At 39.5% G+C, this 15,497-nt stretch overlaps 1 protein-coding gene across 3 annotated transcripts in view; it reads left to right on the forward strand.

Annotated features, from left to right (window-relative positions):
- The window catches only part of TLN2 (talin 2), a 144,382-nt gene extending 139,930 nt beyond the window's left edge, over positions 1–4,452 (forward strand). For all 3 annotated transcript variants that reach the window (XM_036389867.2, XM_036389866.2, XM_036389868.2), the window contains 2 exons: positions 340–465; positions 1,333–4,452. In XM_036389867.2, coding sequence (XP_036245760.1) covers positions 340–465; positions 1,333–1,461 — 255 coding nt within the window. In that variant the 3' untranslated portion in view covers positions 1,462–4,452. The remainder of the gene's footprint in view (positions 1–339; positions 466–1,332) is intronic.
- Positions 4,453–15,497: the final 11,045 nt, after the last annotated feature.

Below are 15,497 nucleotides of genomic sequence, written 5' to 3' on the forward strand. Positions count from 1 at the left end.
AATTTAAAACTTTATTGTTTTATAATATCTTTATACACTAGTTTTTAGTTTCTGTTCTTCTCAAAGAAAAAGTCTGATCAGTAAATTATAAATTGGAATTTCATCCACTGCTTTATTTCAAACTGTAGGAAAAAAATCTCATTTGTGACTTCTCCAATATTCAGCTTCTTAAAAAAGGAATTTTGTTCTCTCTGTACCACTGATTTTCACAGATTAATTTGCTTTTCCCTGGGGGAAAAAAAACCCATACCTTTCCTGTGCAGTCGAGCAAAGATGTTCAGACAAATCCATGTTAGTTATGTATTTTCCTCATTACTCAATTCCTTTTGTTTCTCAAAGGCTGCAGGAAATGCTGTCAAGCGTGCATCAGACAATCTTGTCAGGGCAGCCCAAAAAGCAGCATTTGGAAAAGCAGAGGATGACGACGTTGTGGTCAAAACAAAGTTTGTGGGTGGCATTGCTCAGGTTGGTACCATCACTCCAGGAATAAAGCAGGGAAAAACCAGCACAGAAATGAGGGGTGTTACAATGTCCACCTGCTGGACAAATCTAATTAAAAATCCATGATCAATTACTTGATGCCTCATTATCATGGAACCCCTGACATAAGAGCACAGTGATGTCTTGTGTGGTAGCTGCACTTGTCCACTGAGCATTTGCTGTAATAGCAGATTAAATGAATGGATCTTTTCAGAATTCTCTCAGGTACTTTAACAGTTCCCAAATCTTAATGAAACAATGATTTTTCATGTATTTAAGCAAAGAAATAGAGAATGAGTGATAAGAACCGATGAGGTTTTGTTACTGTGACCATGATAATTATTGGGAAATAATAACAATATTTAAAAGTAGATTTCCAGGCTCTGAGGTACCAACTTTTAGATTCCTTATAATGAATGAGGTACATCACATACTGTATACTTGCTACTTAAAATATACTGGACTTGATTATTTCTGCATGTCTGTACTGTTGTCATTTTTTCTTTGGCATTCTGAGAGAGGAAAATACTGTGGACACCTGCATGAGGAGAGTTCAGTTCTACTGTCAGTCAGATATTATGTTAAGACAGAGTGCTTATTCTACATGTTCTAAACCCCCACCCTGCTGAATGCTGGGAGAATGCAGAACTGTAAAATGAATCAGCATAGTAAAACTATGGTGGTAGTGCCTAGTCCTGGCATCTGGAAAAATTGGAGCAATTCCTGATGAAGTCATTGAAATTAGGTGCTTCTCTGGAGAATGCTCACATGGGCCATGAGCTGTGACTGCGGTGTCATTAGGCAAAGAAATATTATTTTACAGACAGTATTCCTTCTGCTTCTGTTTTCTAGATTATTGCAGCCCAAGAAGAAATGCTGAAGAAGGAGAGAGAACTGGAAGAGGCAAGGAAAAAACTGGCTCAGATCCGCCAACAGCAATACAAATTTCTACCCACAGAGCTGAGAGAAGATGAGGGTTAACTGTTAACCTGCTGAGATTTTTCTTCCTTTTGATTCTTTTGTTTTCTTTTTTTTCTCTTTTTTTCTTTTAAAGAAATAAGCTAAAGGGGGACAGCACATTGAGAACTGCTCTGACAACATACTGATATGCCAAGCACTTAGCTAAATAAACTGCCTGTCATAGCTTTGGATGAGCAGAGGGTAATAAACAATTGTTCTTTCCCACCTGCTCAGCTGAGGTGCATGATGATCAAATAATGGTACAGTGTTAGGTTCATCATTCCTGTTCCTCCCTTGATTTATATCTCAGGAGAGAATGTTTCACTTTTTACTAAAGATACTAAGTCAGTATTATTGTCACTTTCCTGATGCTCGAGGTATTTATCATTCCTTGACTTGTTCTAAAACATTGATAAGATTAAGTAGGAAAGGAGTCAAGAAGTCTTTTATATGATAAATATCACATGAGCTGGTGGCTGTCCCCCAAGTACCCTTGTAAAAAGAAGACCAAGCTGGAGAAGGATGTACAGCTGAGTGGGGAAACACGCCCGAGTGTGGGTTTGGAGAAGCCTGCCCTCTTTCAGTGTTATATAGCTGGTTCACCCCAAAACTGGAGGAATTGTCTCTGCAGCTGTTTGCACTACTAGTATTATTCCTTACCTGATACCAACAAGCTTCTGCTTGTACAGTATTTAGGTTTACATAATGTGGCAATAGCCATTCTTTAAAGAGCTCAAAAAACAAAGAAATGGAAACCTTGTCACTGCCTCAATAATAGCAGGTTCATGAAAGAAAATGCTGTTTCAATTATATACCTCTAATGTGTGACTACTTTTACAGTATTATACACACATACACATGCTCTAACATTGGACTGAATAGTTTGCATTTTGTTTTTTAATTGAAATTATCTGGTTCGTACTGTGGTATTTCTGTTAGAATGTATCTCAGTTTAAAAAGGGAAATGCCCAGTACAACAAAAGACTATCAACACTCTTGTTATTATTTTAATAATTACATTTATAATTATTATGTTTTGAAACCTGTGGGAATTGTAGGAGAAAAGAATAAGTGATTTACAAGTAGATTTACAATTTTTCCTGTAATATATTTTTTCAAAATTTGGACTCTAGAGAGTTTGTTTTCATAGTTGCTATTGATGAAAAAGTATTCACCAAGGAATTGCAGAGAAGGAATAGCAGCAGTCTATCACAATCTTTGTGCAGAAAGGTACAGTATGCTCTCAGTATCTCTGTTGTGACCTAAACAATAGCAATTTGGGTACAGTAACACATTTTACTATGTCAAAAAGAGAACACAAATCACAGCGACTGTAAGTAGCAAAAGCTAAACTATTTGAATAACTACAGAAACACCATCTCTCCTAACAGCAGTTTCCAACATGTGTCCAAGTCCTCTCAAGCCCTCCTAACAATGATGACAAGTCTGTTTAGGTCCAAGGATGCTGCCCCTCCAGTCCTTCTGAAGGCTGGGCTGTCCTTAGGTCCAGCCAGGTACGTTCAGCTGAGCCTGACTTGTGTTCTGTGCATACCCACCTCGTTGGCCTTGCTGCAGGAAATACCTGTCTTGTAGACTCCCCAGTAACCCCCAATGGTAGTTCATCAGTTTAGATAGTGCTAACTCCTCATTTAAGTTACCTGCATGAGACAGAGTTATCAGGAATTTTGTTACACTAGTGCTAAATATATAGCAAAAATCTGCTAGAGAATTAATAAATATTGAAGTGTAAAAAGGTTTTTATTGTCTCTTCTCTGATACTGACATATTTCAGATTCAGTAGAGTTGCTGGAAAATCCACAATCATGAGGAAAAAAAACTGGTGTATCCCAAATGGAATCACTGGCATTGACAGATGTGCTGTGATGTGTAGGCCTGTGTGCAAATGCAAACCCTGTCCTGTCAGAGATGTGCAATTCTGAGTTCTTTCATTTGCCACTTCAACACAATTTAGGTATTTGTTCAACTCACTGTGAAACTGTCACAGTCTGGAATCCTCCACCAAGCAAAAGGCTTTCTGTAAGTCTTTGGGCAGAAACTGGTATTTATTGCTGTAAGACCTAAATAAAAACTGCTCAAGTGATGGGGATTTTCTGCTGCTGTTGGTAGTTTCAACTCCTTTGCAGCTTTTGCCTTTCTTACCTGGATAGCTTCAGTTCTTCTTACCTTTTCTTACCTGGATAGCTTCAGTTTCTGATCTCTTTCAGAAAGATCTGCAAGACACATTTGCTACTACTTCCCTTTCAAGCTGCCTTTAACTGTTATTTGATCTCATTAAAGCATGAAGAAAGATGATGCTGTCTTTAACACCATGCCACTGTTTTATTGTAGGGATAATACTGATGTAATACACTTCAGTCAGGATGGTATCTGCCAGTTTGATATAAGCCAAAAAACCCTTGTCAAATGCAGCTATGTATGGAAATTATATAGCTAGAAAACTTGATCAGTATGTAGAAGGTAAGAGCATGTTCAGATTGTGCTCCAGAGAAAAGTGTTTGGGAAGTCCATTTTAGCACAGCTATTTTGAGACTTCTCTATTCTGATTCAGTGCCCCCTCTTACATGACAAAGTATTTTTTCCTTAGCTGGGTGCTCCATCGAGGAACCACAGTCAGGTGAATAGCTGAGCTGGACAACTGAAGTATTTTTTTACTCAGAATTTTGGGTCTTCATTTGTGAACCATTAAGAGAATATAAGGTCATCCAAAGTCTTTCAACTTTTTTCTTGCTGTTACAATTTGCAGTATCGCTGAAGTTCACATGTGAACATCTGTGGAGTTTGGAACCAGTCCATCCATTTCTTTGGCATGGGAACTTGCAGCAGGAAGTGACAAGTTGGAGTAAGGGGTAGATGCTAATTAATAAGAAGGACAGATGTTTACTTTGCTCTGTTAACTTGTGAAATGATGAATGAGCTCTGTTGTATCTCACCCTTCTTCATGTGGAATTCACTCTGAGAATTGTATGCAAATTAAAAACAAAATGCCTCAAAGTTCTTTGTGTACAAATAGTCTGATGTCATTTCCCCAACTCTTCAAAAAATTGAATATTTCATTGTTTGTCTAAACTTTTATACTTCAGAAGCCTCAAAAGTTAGAAAAGTTCTGAAACAGAAACTGAATTCCAGACTTTTTTTGGATGTCCCGTTCCCTTTGATTTTCTGCATGTTCAATACTTAATTGCTAATGAAGGGAGGAGTACATATATCTAGAAACATCCTCAGCCTAAATATGTTGAGATCATGAGTGCATTTCTGTTTTTCATCAGTCCTTATCAGGCTGATAAGATATTCAGCCCAGGAGTATGGCATTCATCATCCCCACATATTTTGTAACCTCTTGGGTTTTGGGTTTTTTCCCTTTAGGAGTGGGCTTGGTTTAGGGGCAGGTAGCTTACACTGGAAGTTTTCTCCTTATGGAATGGCATCATGGGTAACAGAGTTATCTGCCCATAATTGTCATGATTTCTGAAACCTGCTTTTCCATATTCGTGTTACTGCCATGAAACACAGAGTGGTTGGTCATGGGAATGGAACATCACATTTCTGTGGCACAGTTCATGATGCCAAATGCAAAAACTGTTTAGTCACATGAGTCACAGCTCTGTTACAAACTGCCCTCATTTACTGAGCTTTAAGTGCCATTTTGTCATTTTTTAAAAACATTTTAAATAAAAAAGCAATATAAACCCCTGTTTTTTCCTCAGATTATCACTTTGTTGCAGTAGAAGAACATTCTTGAAGATAGTTTTGAAATTTTATGCTGAAGTTTCTAGAGGTTTGAGCTCTCACTTTAATGTCTTCCTTTCCTTTTAAAGTTTTAACCTCAAGAGAAGAGCAGTGAAGTTTGTAGTCATGCTGCCACACATTATATATAGTATTTATCTGGTCATAAAAATAAGGAAGTAATACATTTTAGTTTGGTCTTCACCAACAATAAGCCCCTTGAAAGATTTTTTTTTCTCTCTTTTTTTTTTCTTTCTTTCTTTTCTTTTTTTTCCCCTTTCAGGTATTTGTGACTTGTGTTGCACTGGTGGTCATGCAAAGGAATATTTTGCTCCTTAGGCAAAATAAGGCTGAAGTTGCCTGTAAGAGGCTAAAATTCCCAGGTGACAGAGAAGAATGTTCCATTTCAAGTTCTGCTGCACAGACAGAACTAGGAGTGCTTACTTTATGATATGTCAGTATCTTTGTATCAGGTATTCTTTGGGATTATTCAATATCCTTCAAGTAAAGTACATGTAAACCACACAAATATATGGAAAAATCAAACACCAGTTATTCAAGGGTGCTGGATACTTGGTGTTGTTCAGGGTTTTTTTGGGGGAAGGCATGTTTTGCTTCTATATTTTAATGATTTACATTTCATTCAACTTTTTTTTCCATGTCAAATATAACTTTGTGTGTGTAGGTACTCCAGCTTTCCATAGGAAAACTGTGCCAGAACTTTGCCATTGCTCAGCTGCATTACAAGTCCTTTGATGTTATCACCAGAGGAGGTGTTTCTGGAATAATTACACTCATGTAAAGTGGGATCTTCTGGGCATCCTGTGTGCTCACCCAGAGGCTCACCAGGTGTGGATGTTACATTGGTGATATTGTGATAGCTTTTTTCACTCATTTTTCATGACAGAAACAAGACTGAAGAAGCTCCATTTTTAATGATGGATAATGAATAGAGGAGCTATAGAGGTCCTAGACATGTTTCAGGCTAATATATTTTCAAATATCTGTGAAAATAGATGCTTTAAACTACTAAAAAAAAAAAAGAAATTTAGCAAATTTGCTGCCTGATTGTATTTTTGGTGTAGCACAATTTTAATTTGTGTTCAGAACATTCTAGGCACTACTTTAGAGGCTCTAGGAAAATGAGTTCTTTTTGCTTGCACAGTATTGCCTAACCACAATGTTTGACATGCTTGGATCCCTTTTGACCTTACCTTTCTTTACAAGTCTGTTTGCCTTTGCCTTTCTCTTATGAAAGCTGGATTTTTTTCCCTTCTGGAACACCTTTTATCAATGTATACACTTCAGTTTTTCACCTGTGCAAGTCAGTTGTGTTTAGTGTGGCAGAGAAAATACTACTGTGTGGGGTTTACCCATGTACTGCCTCATTTGGATGGTGTAAAGCTTATCTTACAAACATGATTTGATTTCCATCCTGGTTATTTCCTTGAAGTATATTTATTTATTTTTAAAATGGATAGCAAGGGCTGCTGACTTTGTACCATTCCAAAATGTCCACTGTGAGGGTTTATCCAGCTGAAGGAGGTTTCTTTTGGCACAGTTATATGTAACAAGTTTTGCTATGAAGTTAAACATCTCTTTATTAAAAAATTACATGGAGCATTAAGTTTAGAAGGCCAGACCTTATGATGGTGAAAACTTGCTCATGGTACTCAATCAAATGTTAATTTAACAGTCAGAGGCATTTTCAAGTTGTGGAAAACAGGCCATTAGGACAGTGAGAAACTGTCACTGGCTGTTTTCTGAATACATTTCTGGCTCTTAAATTGCTGAATTTAATAAAACTAATTGGAATTTTCAATGCCACCCAGATCAATATTCAGCACTGCCTAGGCTGTTAGTACAACCCTTTTGTAATAGAGTAATTGCCTGCACTGTGCTCCATCTTTGAACATGGTTCAGAACCAGGTCTTTGTGGTGTTTGTGTTTTGTAAGTGGGAACTGAGCAAGTAAAAAGGTCAACAGGGAGGCTTCTTCCAGCTTTATAGTTGATGATCTTTGCATTCAAATTGCATTGCATATTCTAAGTTATTGATTAAAATATTAATTTGAATATAAGTCACCAAACTGATGACCTGATTAAGTCTTGGAAAGAAGGTCAGATTCTGGGGCACTGGGTATATTATAAATGTGCTTGCACTGTATTTTTGGTGTACCTTTTCCAGTTCACCCATAAGTACATTATGTGTATGAATGATGTGCTGCCAGACAGTAGTTCATCAGCTTGGTTCCAAACCAGAAAAAGTATTCATGTCCCAGCTCACCAAATGCTGCAGCACATATTTACATGATTAAAAAAAAATCATTCATATTCTGTCTGCAATACAGTTGCCTCAATTTGGGATTAAGCCCCTGTTTTAGAGATTTCCAAATGACAATGTTTCAGACCTTTTGGCCCATGGGCTTTGCTGCTCTGCTGCTAGAACCACCTTCTCCATCATACCCATTCCAGGATCACCAGAGCAGATTTCAAGCATTAATAAAAATAATTTACTCTTAGAAACTATTTCTTATTTGTCCTTTGTAGAGCACTACAAATGGACACTCCTATATGGACACTCATACAAATGAGTCACTCCTGTTGTACAGATGGCAAAATTATGTTGCAGGAAGGGAGATAATTTGTTCAAATCCATAGAGCAGGTTGCCCTGAATGCAAGAACCAGTCCAGTTTGTGTGACCTACATAGAACTAGACAGACCAGTAGAAGCCATGTTCAGCAAAGAGTTAATACTTCTATTCCCATCTAGTTCATCTATCCATTATTTTGTGCATTCATTTTCTGCACTCTGTCAGTTCCAGAGAAATCAAATGCATTCTTTATTGGTAACTGTATAGCAGAGGGTCTTAAACAGTGATTGTGATTAGAGCCAAGAATAACCATCTTTCACTGCCAAGGTTTTAGACAAACATCCTGTCTTCCAGAGTTGAATTTAATCTGCAAGAATCTTTGCTCAGTTCCTTGGCTTTGCCTTATGTTGTAACCACTTCTGTTAAGGCACCAGCCTCAGTTCCCTTCCATTTAGGATTTACTGCACTTTTTTTTCTCTGCATTTTTCTACAAGAAAAGTGACAGCTTTAATAATTTGGACAAAAGCTTTGCAGCTTATTTAAAGCAGCCTCCTGCTTTCTCAAAGCTTCCTGGAAAATACAATAAAACTCCTGAGGCCTTCAGTGTGACACTTTTAGCCACAGAACCTGTTTTGAAGTTTACTCAGAGATGCCTTTAGTCAGCTGTGGTGATTCTGGTCTGTCTGCAATTACTTATTCTTTGCCTTCAGCTATATAAGCATGAGTATTTTCTCTCTTCTAAATATTCATCTTTTGTTTGCATTTTTTAATGGTAAATTAGTTGAAATGACACTATGTTCCTAAAAGGCCAGCACAGTTTCTCAAGATCCAGTCTCATGATTATGTTTTAAGACATAAGTTTTTTGAGACTGAACTTTTGCTTTATGAAGTCAGCAGTGATTTTAGCTAAATGTTTGTGTGTGAGTGTAACTTTAAGAATGTTTCTTTTTGCCTTAGAAAAATGAAAGTGAGTCAGAACTTTAATGACATGTTGCTGATCTCATATATATTGCTGATCTTTGCTGATCTGGGACTTGTGTTCCTGAGATTTCACATGTGAAAACTGTGGGGAAAAAAATACGAGTTCAACAAGATGACCTCAGAAAAAGCTTCATGGGTCATTCCACTATGGTTGGCTTGCATTCCAGTTGCCATACTCTATCATTTAGTGGTGATAATAAGGCTATTTAGGGTAATTCTCAAACTGAAGCACTGCTGTGACATGCCTATGATGCCTCCAGATGCTGCAGCTCAGCAATTCAGGCCACAGAGGAAATTCTCTGGTTAGTTTCTTGACTGTTCAGGAGTCATCTCAGAGCTCTTCCAAATCACAGGAGTGGCTCCTTACTACATGACCAGATCCCTCCTATTTTGGTTGTTCATGATCTTTTTATTTGAAAATAGGCTAGATGCAAAAATTTATCTTCAAATGATGTCTATAGGAATGTGCCCCTGTTGACAGAGTGACAAAACTATCCTTTGTCCCCTTAAAAAAGAAATAAGCCCAGAAGTTTCTCTCCTCAATTAGGTGGAAATCCACCTCATAGGACCTGGGGGACTTCACCTCAAACTTAAGGATAGCCAATTGGAGAGGAGCCAAAAAGTCCTGCCTGAGCAATTTAATAGAAAAAGAAGAGAACAAAGAAACCAATGGCTTTGGTGAGGTGTTTACCAGGAGCAAGAACCTCTTACCTGGCTCGGGTTTTCTCTGTAAAGAGTTTGGTTATTTTGCCTTTTAATAAAACTTTTTGTTTCCAACACTGCCACAGAAGCCATCCTGCTGATTTTATGCCTGCTAAGGTAGCTGAGCTCCCTTGGGTGTGAAATAGATCTCCAAGAGCTTATGAGACCTAACTCGAGGAGACCCCTATTTCAGGTGTCCTACTTCTCTCTTGGAACTGGAAAAACTGAATATGCTGAGTATTTAGTAGACTAAATGTTTTGTAAAATAAAACAGGCTGCCATTGAACCCATCTTAGAAGAGGTCAGAGCCTATTCAGATCTTCTTCCCTATCTTAAGGATAACACCCATTAAAGAGAACCTTCCAGTTAGTTGTTTTTCAAAAGTATTTGCTTGCAACAGAGTTCAAACTGCTTGATCCCTGTGTAGATTTATAATGAGTAGATTCATGCTGTCAGTTGATGAAGACAGCAGGAACTCCCCTTTATTTTGTTGTTTCATAGCCTTCCTCCTCCTGCCAATCGTGCTGTGTGCTTCCTGGTATCCTGCTTGCCTCTGAGTGGAGGGAGAGCTGCTGGAGAGAACAGAAAGTTGCTGTGGTTCCTCGTGGGGCTGTAAGGCAGGCACAGGTTAGGGAGTGCCTCTGGGACTTGCAGAGCTCTCTCTCTGCTGGGTCACATTATTGCAGTGGAACTGAGAAGCCAGCACAGCTTTGGATATGTGGGAATGTCCTAGAAATGGGGCTGGCCAAACACTGCAGCACAGGCAAGTCTAAATCCTGTGCTGGAGACAAAAAATAATCCCTGTGACCAAAGGTAGAGGGTCAAGACATGAGGTCAGAGCTTTCCATCCTTTAACAGACATAATGAAAGGCATTGCTGCATCTTCACTGTATTGCAAAAGGGCAACAGAATAAGGACTGGGGGAGCTTTACTTGGATTTTCCTAGCAGGGAAATGCTGAGTTACTTTGAATTTTATAGAATGGTTTTGCAAAATTGCAAAAATACATTAATTGGGACAGCAAGCAGACCATTTGAGGCTTGTTTCAGATATTTGCTTCCAAACAAGGATTATACCATCTCTAGTTGCTCCCTGCCAGTAAAAATGGCACTGTCCAAAGGGTAAGTCAAACTTGCAGTGACACTATTTATGGGGAATTACAGAATTTTATTTAAAATCAGGTGAACTCAAATGTTGTTTTAGTCCCTTTTGATCTTGCAGAAAAGTAAATAGTGGCTTTTGAGACATCTGTGCATTTCTGAGAGTCCAAGCCACCTCAGAGTTCAAACAAAAATATATGCAATAACTGAGGCATGTTAAAAGCCATGACTTCATTTCTTAGAACTTTACAGCTGTACAGCTCAAAGACAAATAATTCATCCCTGGCTGTTCCCTGTAATAACACAGACATCCAGAAAATGCCTGGCATTTTTTTGTTCACTACTTGGGATCAAATTCATCTGATTTTGTTTCCTTCTGGGCTAAGAACAGACCACTCTTTATGTTGCAGCCCTACGGAGAAATTTTGCATCTTGCTGCAGCTTTGTTTTTACACATGATATGGTCCTGGAAAATTCTCTTGTGTTTGCAGTACTTGTCCAGTCTCATGTCCAGCCCCTTCCACCAGCAGTGAGATCCTGTTGCTTTGTTTAGATTTTCAAAGAAAAATGCATTTCTTTGCTCAAAAACCACTTGGCAGCTCTTCAGCCTTACTGCTTCCCCAGAGCCCCCAGAGCTCTGTGAAGAGCTGCTCCTGCAGGACTCATTCTAGGGACCAGTTTTGAATGCTCTGACAACTTTTTTGTCCCCTACAGAAACTTCCATGGTCAGAAATCCTGAGCTTATGCTAAGCACAGCATTTCAAAGGGTAGAAATTCTGAAATTAAAAGGAAATGAGAGTCTGTTCTGAGAGCCAAAGGGAGAAATGTTTTGTTTAAGCATAAGAGACTGAGCCAGATATGGCTCCTCTGCATACAAACAGCAAGAAAGGGAGTGCAGATTTGGGAGATAGGGTGCTATTTAAATTCACAGTAGTGTTGGGATAAGAGGAATTGATATGTATTGGTCCTAAATTAGATTAGGCAGGAAGAAAATTCTGGCCCAGTCTTTAAGAGGTCAAATTGCTTTGACATCAAGAATGAGAAACAGGCTTTAACATCACAGTAAGGGTTTGGCCTCAGGGCCTTTGTGTCTCTGCCCTTTAGGGAGTGTTTACTTTGTGATGGGAACCCAGTGTTAGGGTTCCAGGGTAATCATCCTGAATGACTGAATCTAAACAGCTGCCCAGATTATTGCAGTCCCTGCAGCCAATGCATGTGCAAGTGTGTTAGTGCACCCACAAGTGTGTTAGTGCACCCAGTCCATTTCTCTGCTATTGCAAGTGCTACTGTAGAGAATGTTTTCTGGTGATTTCACCCAATCTACCAGTTTTAATATACTTTTTAATGCTTTTCTGGAGATCCCTGGAGACTGCTCTTAATTTTTTTTCTTGTCAAGAATCCTGGGTGTTTATAACCTGCCCTTCACTAGTCAGGTTTATGTGGAAATCCTTAAACTTCTCTCTCAGCCTGGCCAACTCTTTTCTTCCTTCATTCATGGTTTTCACTGCCCCAAATCAAATATAGTCTTGAAGCTGAGACTGAGTAGGGATGAGAAATTTGAGTAACAGAGTCTGCTGCTGCTAAATTGCTTTGATGCTTCTGCAGCCTGCTGCTTCTTGCAGGGGCCACTTCTCTCCCAGCAGAGCCTGAACTGCTGTTGAAAACTGTGTTTCCTGCTACACAGAGCTCTTAACCAAAGCAGAAATCAAAATAAGAGCAAACCCAGCGCAGACTCTGGCAAAGATCACCCTCTCTTCATATATAAAAGGGAAGCATTTAGCCTGACCTCATAAAAGACAGAACTTGAAGGACCATTCTACACTTTGAAATTCTACCCTCAATGGCATGGGAACAAAATGCTGACTTGGGAATTTCAGCAGCTCATTTCGTTCTGCTCAGCCCGCTCTACTTCCTGAGCATGAAGCAGCTCTTGCATCATCCCAGGAAAATGAAGGTTATTGGGTCACTGCCTGTCCTTATAATCTGCTCAGTAAGGAATTTCACAGGGGTATAGACTAGTGCCCAGAATAACATTTAATAAGATCTGGGAAATTATGCTTGCTACAAGCAGAGGCCTCTTAAAAGTTTGCAGGAGGCCTACTGTTTGGATGAGTTAGCAGCACACCCTGCTCCATAAATATCACTTAAAGCAGCTGCTTCCAGGAGCCAAGGAGAGAAACAGCTAAGGGAGAGTCCACATGAGTTAGCTTAGGACCTTTCTTAGCATACAGGCCTGTGTTCAATGGGGGAGGTCACTACCAAGATCCTACTTGCCTCCAGAATGTGTTGGGCCAACTCTACCCTGGAGGGCAGGTATGGCTGAAACTCCATGCAAAACAGAACCACGTCTTCTCTTGCAAGTGTTGGATATTCCCTGTATCTGACTTCTCAATCCCTTTCATTTGAGGGACACAGCAGTATCTGGATTTGTGTACCAAACCAAAAAGGACAATTCCATGGCTTTGTTCTTCAATTGGCCTGCACTTTTTCACCAGGGAATAAATCCTGGGACTTAAGGAAACCTCCCACCTACTGGACAAATGCCACAACAGACAAGACTAAACTTATTAATAGCAGAAAAGTGCTGTCACTGTAGAAACTCAGTGTGCCTTGCAGTCTCAGACTGTCTCTCTTGCTCTGGTGATGATTTGACTGTGAGCTTGGAGCTTTCCCCTCGCTCTTCTTCACTCAGCCTGCTGGTGCTGACAGTTCTGTATGCCTGTGTCAATGACCCATTTCTGCTGTCCTTGCACTTGATCACTGCGAGGGTTTGACTGGAAAGCATTTCCTGCTCACATTTGTCTGCTCACTCTCTTTTTGCCCACCAAAGAAAGGTGAGTTGATGACAAAGTGACTGTTTCAGGAAGTGATTTTGGGTGAAGTTTCACCTTCTCCTCTTCCATTTGTCCCTTGCCTGTGGACTGAACATAAGAGAAAAGCTCTGTCAAATTTGACAGGTGTTTCTGGCATACAGCTGCTTGGGACCTCCTAACTTGGCTTTGCTTGAGAGGAGCACAGAGACTGAAGGGAAGAAGGAAGGAAATAGGAAAACTTCATCCTGCAATGGACTCACTGGAGGATCTTTCTTCCAGCAGCAATTCACAGTTGACCTCATCCTACCAACAAAATTAGCTTTGTTAATGTTGCTCCAGACTTGCCTCCTCCCAAAGCTGCTTTGTCTGTCAGCACCTCTCTGGCACCAAGGTGGTCTGGAACCTGCAGTCTCCAAGCAGGGTTTGGGCTACAGCAGAGCCTGAGATGAAGCAGGGATGACAGAGATGAGCAATGCCACTGATGCTGTTTGCACTGCCCAGTGCAGGGATGTGCAGGGAAAGCAGGAAGAGTGTTATTCCTAGGAAGAGCTTCTGATTTCTCCTGTTTGTGTCAGATGGTTCTGTGCCTAGAAAAGCTGCTGCTCGTGCTCCACCACCTCATCCCAAACCACAACTACAGTTCAAGCAATGCTGAACTGCATCAGAGTTTTCCTTCAGGTAAAGTGTAAAACTGCAAATATACTAGTGAGCACAATTCCACACAGTGTCCTTGCACTACAGAGATGATAGATGAAATTTTTACCAACAGACAGAACAGTCAAAGCTTGAAAATATTAGAGCAATAATTTCTAGTTAGTAAATCCATTTTTATAATGGGTATCATGAGAACAAAAGGCACAGGGGAACAGACGTTTTGGAAAATGGAGCTTAATACTAAATTATGTATTTCATATTGTTTTAAAAAACCCCAACATAAGCAGTGCCTAACTGTGATTAGATGAAATCTAAAACATCTGCAAGGACTCCTAAAAAAACCATGGCAAGTGGGAAGAATTCAACAAATGTTGGGAAACAAAGGAACAAGGAGCTGGGTGGAATTTGTGTGTCTGCTTTAATCTGCCAAGCTCTCCCCTATTTGTTGCCACTATTGCTACACAGAAATTGTACTTTCATTCTCTGTGTAAAACTTCTATTAACATTGAGGATTTACAGCCCTCAAGCCTTAGAGCTGAATTTCTCCTACCACTGAGCTATATGGCTCTTGGCAATTTTCCTCTCTTCTCTCAGTGAATATACATAATGGAATTAATTCTTCTCTTTAGAGAGAGGTAATTAAGGTTTAACTTGGGCAAAGAGTTCATTTGGCATAACCTCTAAACTATTTTAAGTAGAAAGGATAACGTAATAGTTTGAAAAATGGGATAATATTCAATGCTAATTTTGCCTCCTGTTAGATTATCTTTTAACCTATTTTGCTTGCTCTTCATTTGTATCTCCAAAGACATTAGGGTGAGGTAGACCAAGCAGTGAACATTACCTTCTTTAAACAACCTTGGAATAGCCACAGTTCAGACCCAGCACAACACTTACCCCAAGTTACCAGCAGCACAGCCAGGTCCTGTTCCTGTCCCCTTCTCATGGAAAGAGCTCTACCCACACCTCTGAAATCCACAGAAGCACAAGAAGAGGAACTACTGCTCATCAGGCATGGGGGACATAGGAAAAGAATTTATTTCACATAGCTGTGGAGAACTCTTCCTATAATCTGGGAAAAGGTTTGTATGGTTAGGGGTCTTTAAAAATTACAGATTAGTGAAGCATCCTTCTTCAGGTGTCTCAACAGATCAGGGATTTGGAGGGGAAACCACTCAGTGTAAAGATTTCGGTATAAAACACTGAACTGCACTGCAGCAATGGCCAACAAGCCATTTTCTCTTCATTTAGTTCTCATATTGTTGCAGACAGCTCCATTTGAACTGCTTTAAAAATAAAATTCAATCAGACCAGTACTGCACACAGGCATGAGACCTAGGAAATACAGTGATAGAAAGCTTCTTCCCTTTTTTCCTCCTCAAACTAAACTGTCACAGTTTTTCTCATTCTTACTATGTTTGGCTCAGAATCAACTTCTCTGGACAGGAAAAGGAAACAAAATGGGGGAAATA

This window comes from Molothrus ater, chromosome 13, assembly GCF_012460135.2.
Source record: "Molothrus ater isolate BHLD 08-10-18 breed brown headed cowbird chromosome 13, BPBGC_Mater_1.1, whole genome shotgun sequence".
In the NCBI taxonomy this organism is placed as follows: Eukaryota; Metazoa; Chordata; class Aves; order Passeriformes; family Icteridae; genus Molothrus; species Molothrus ater.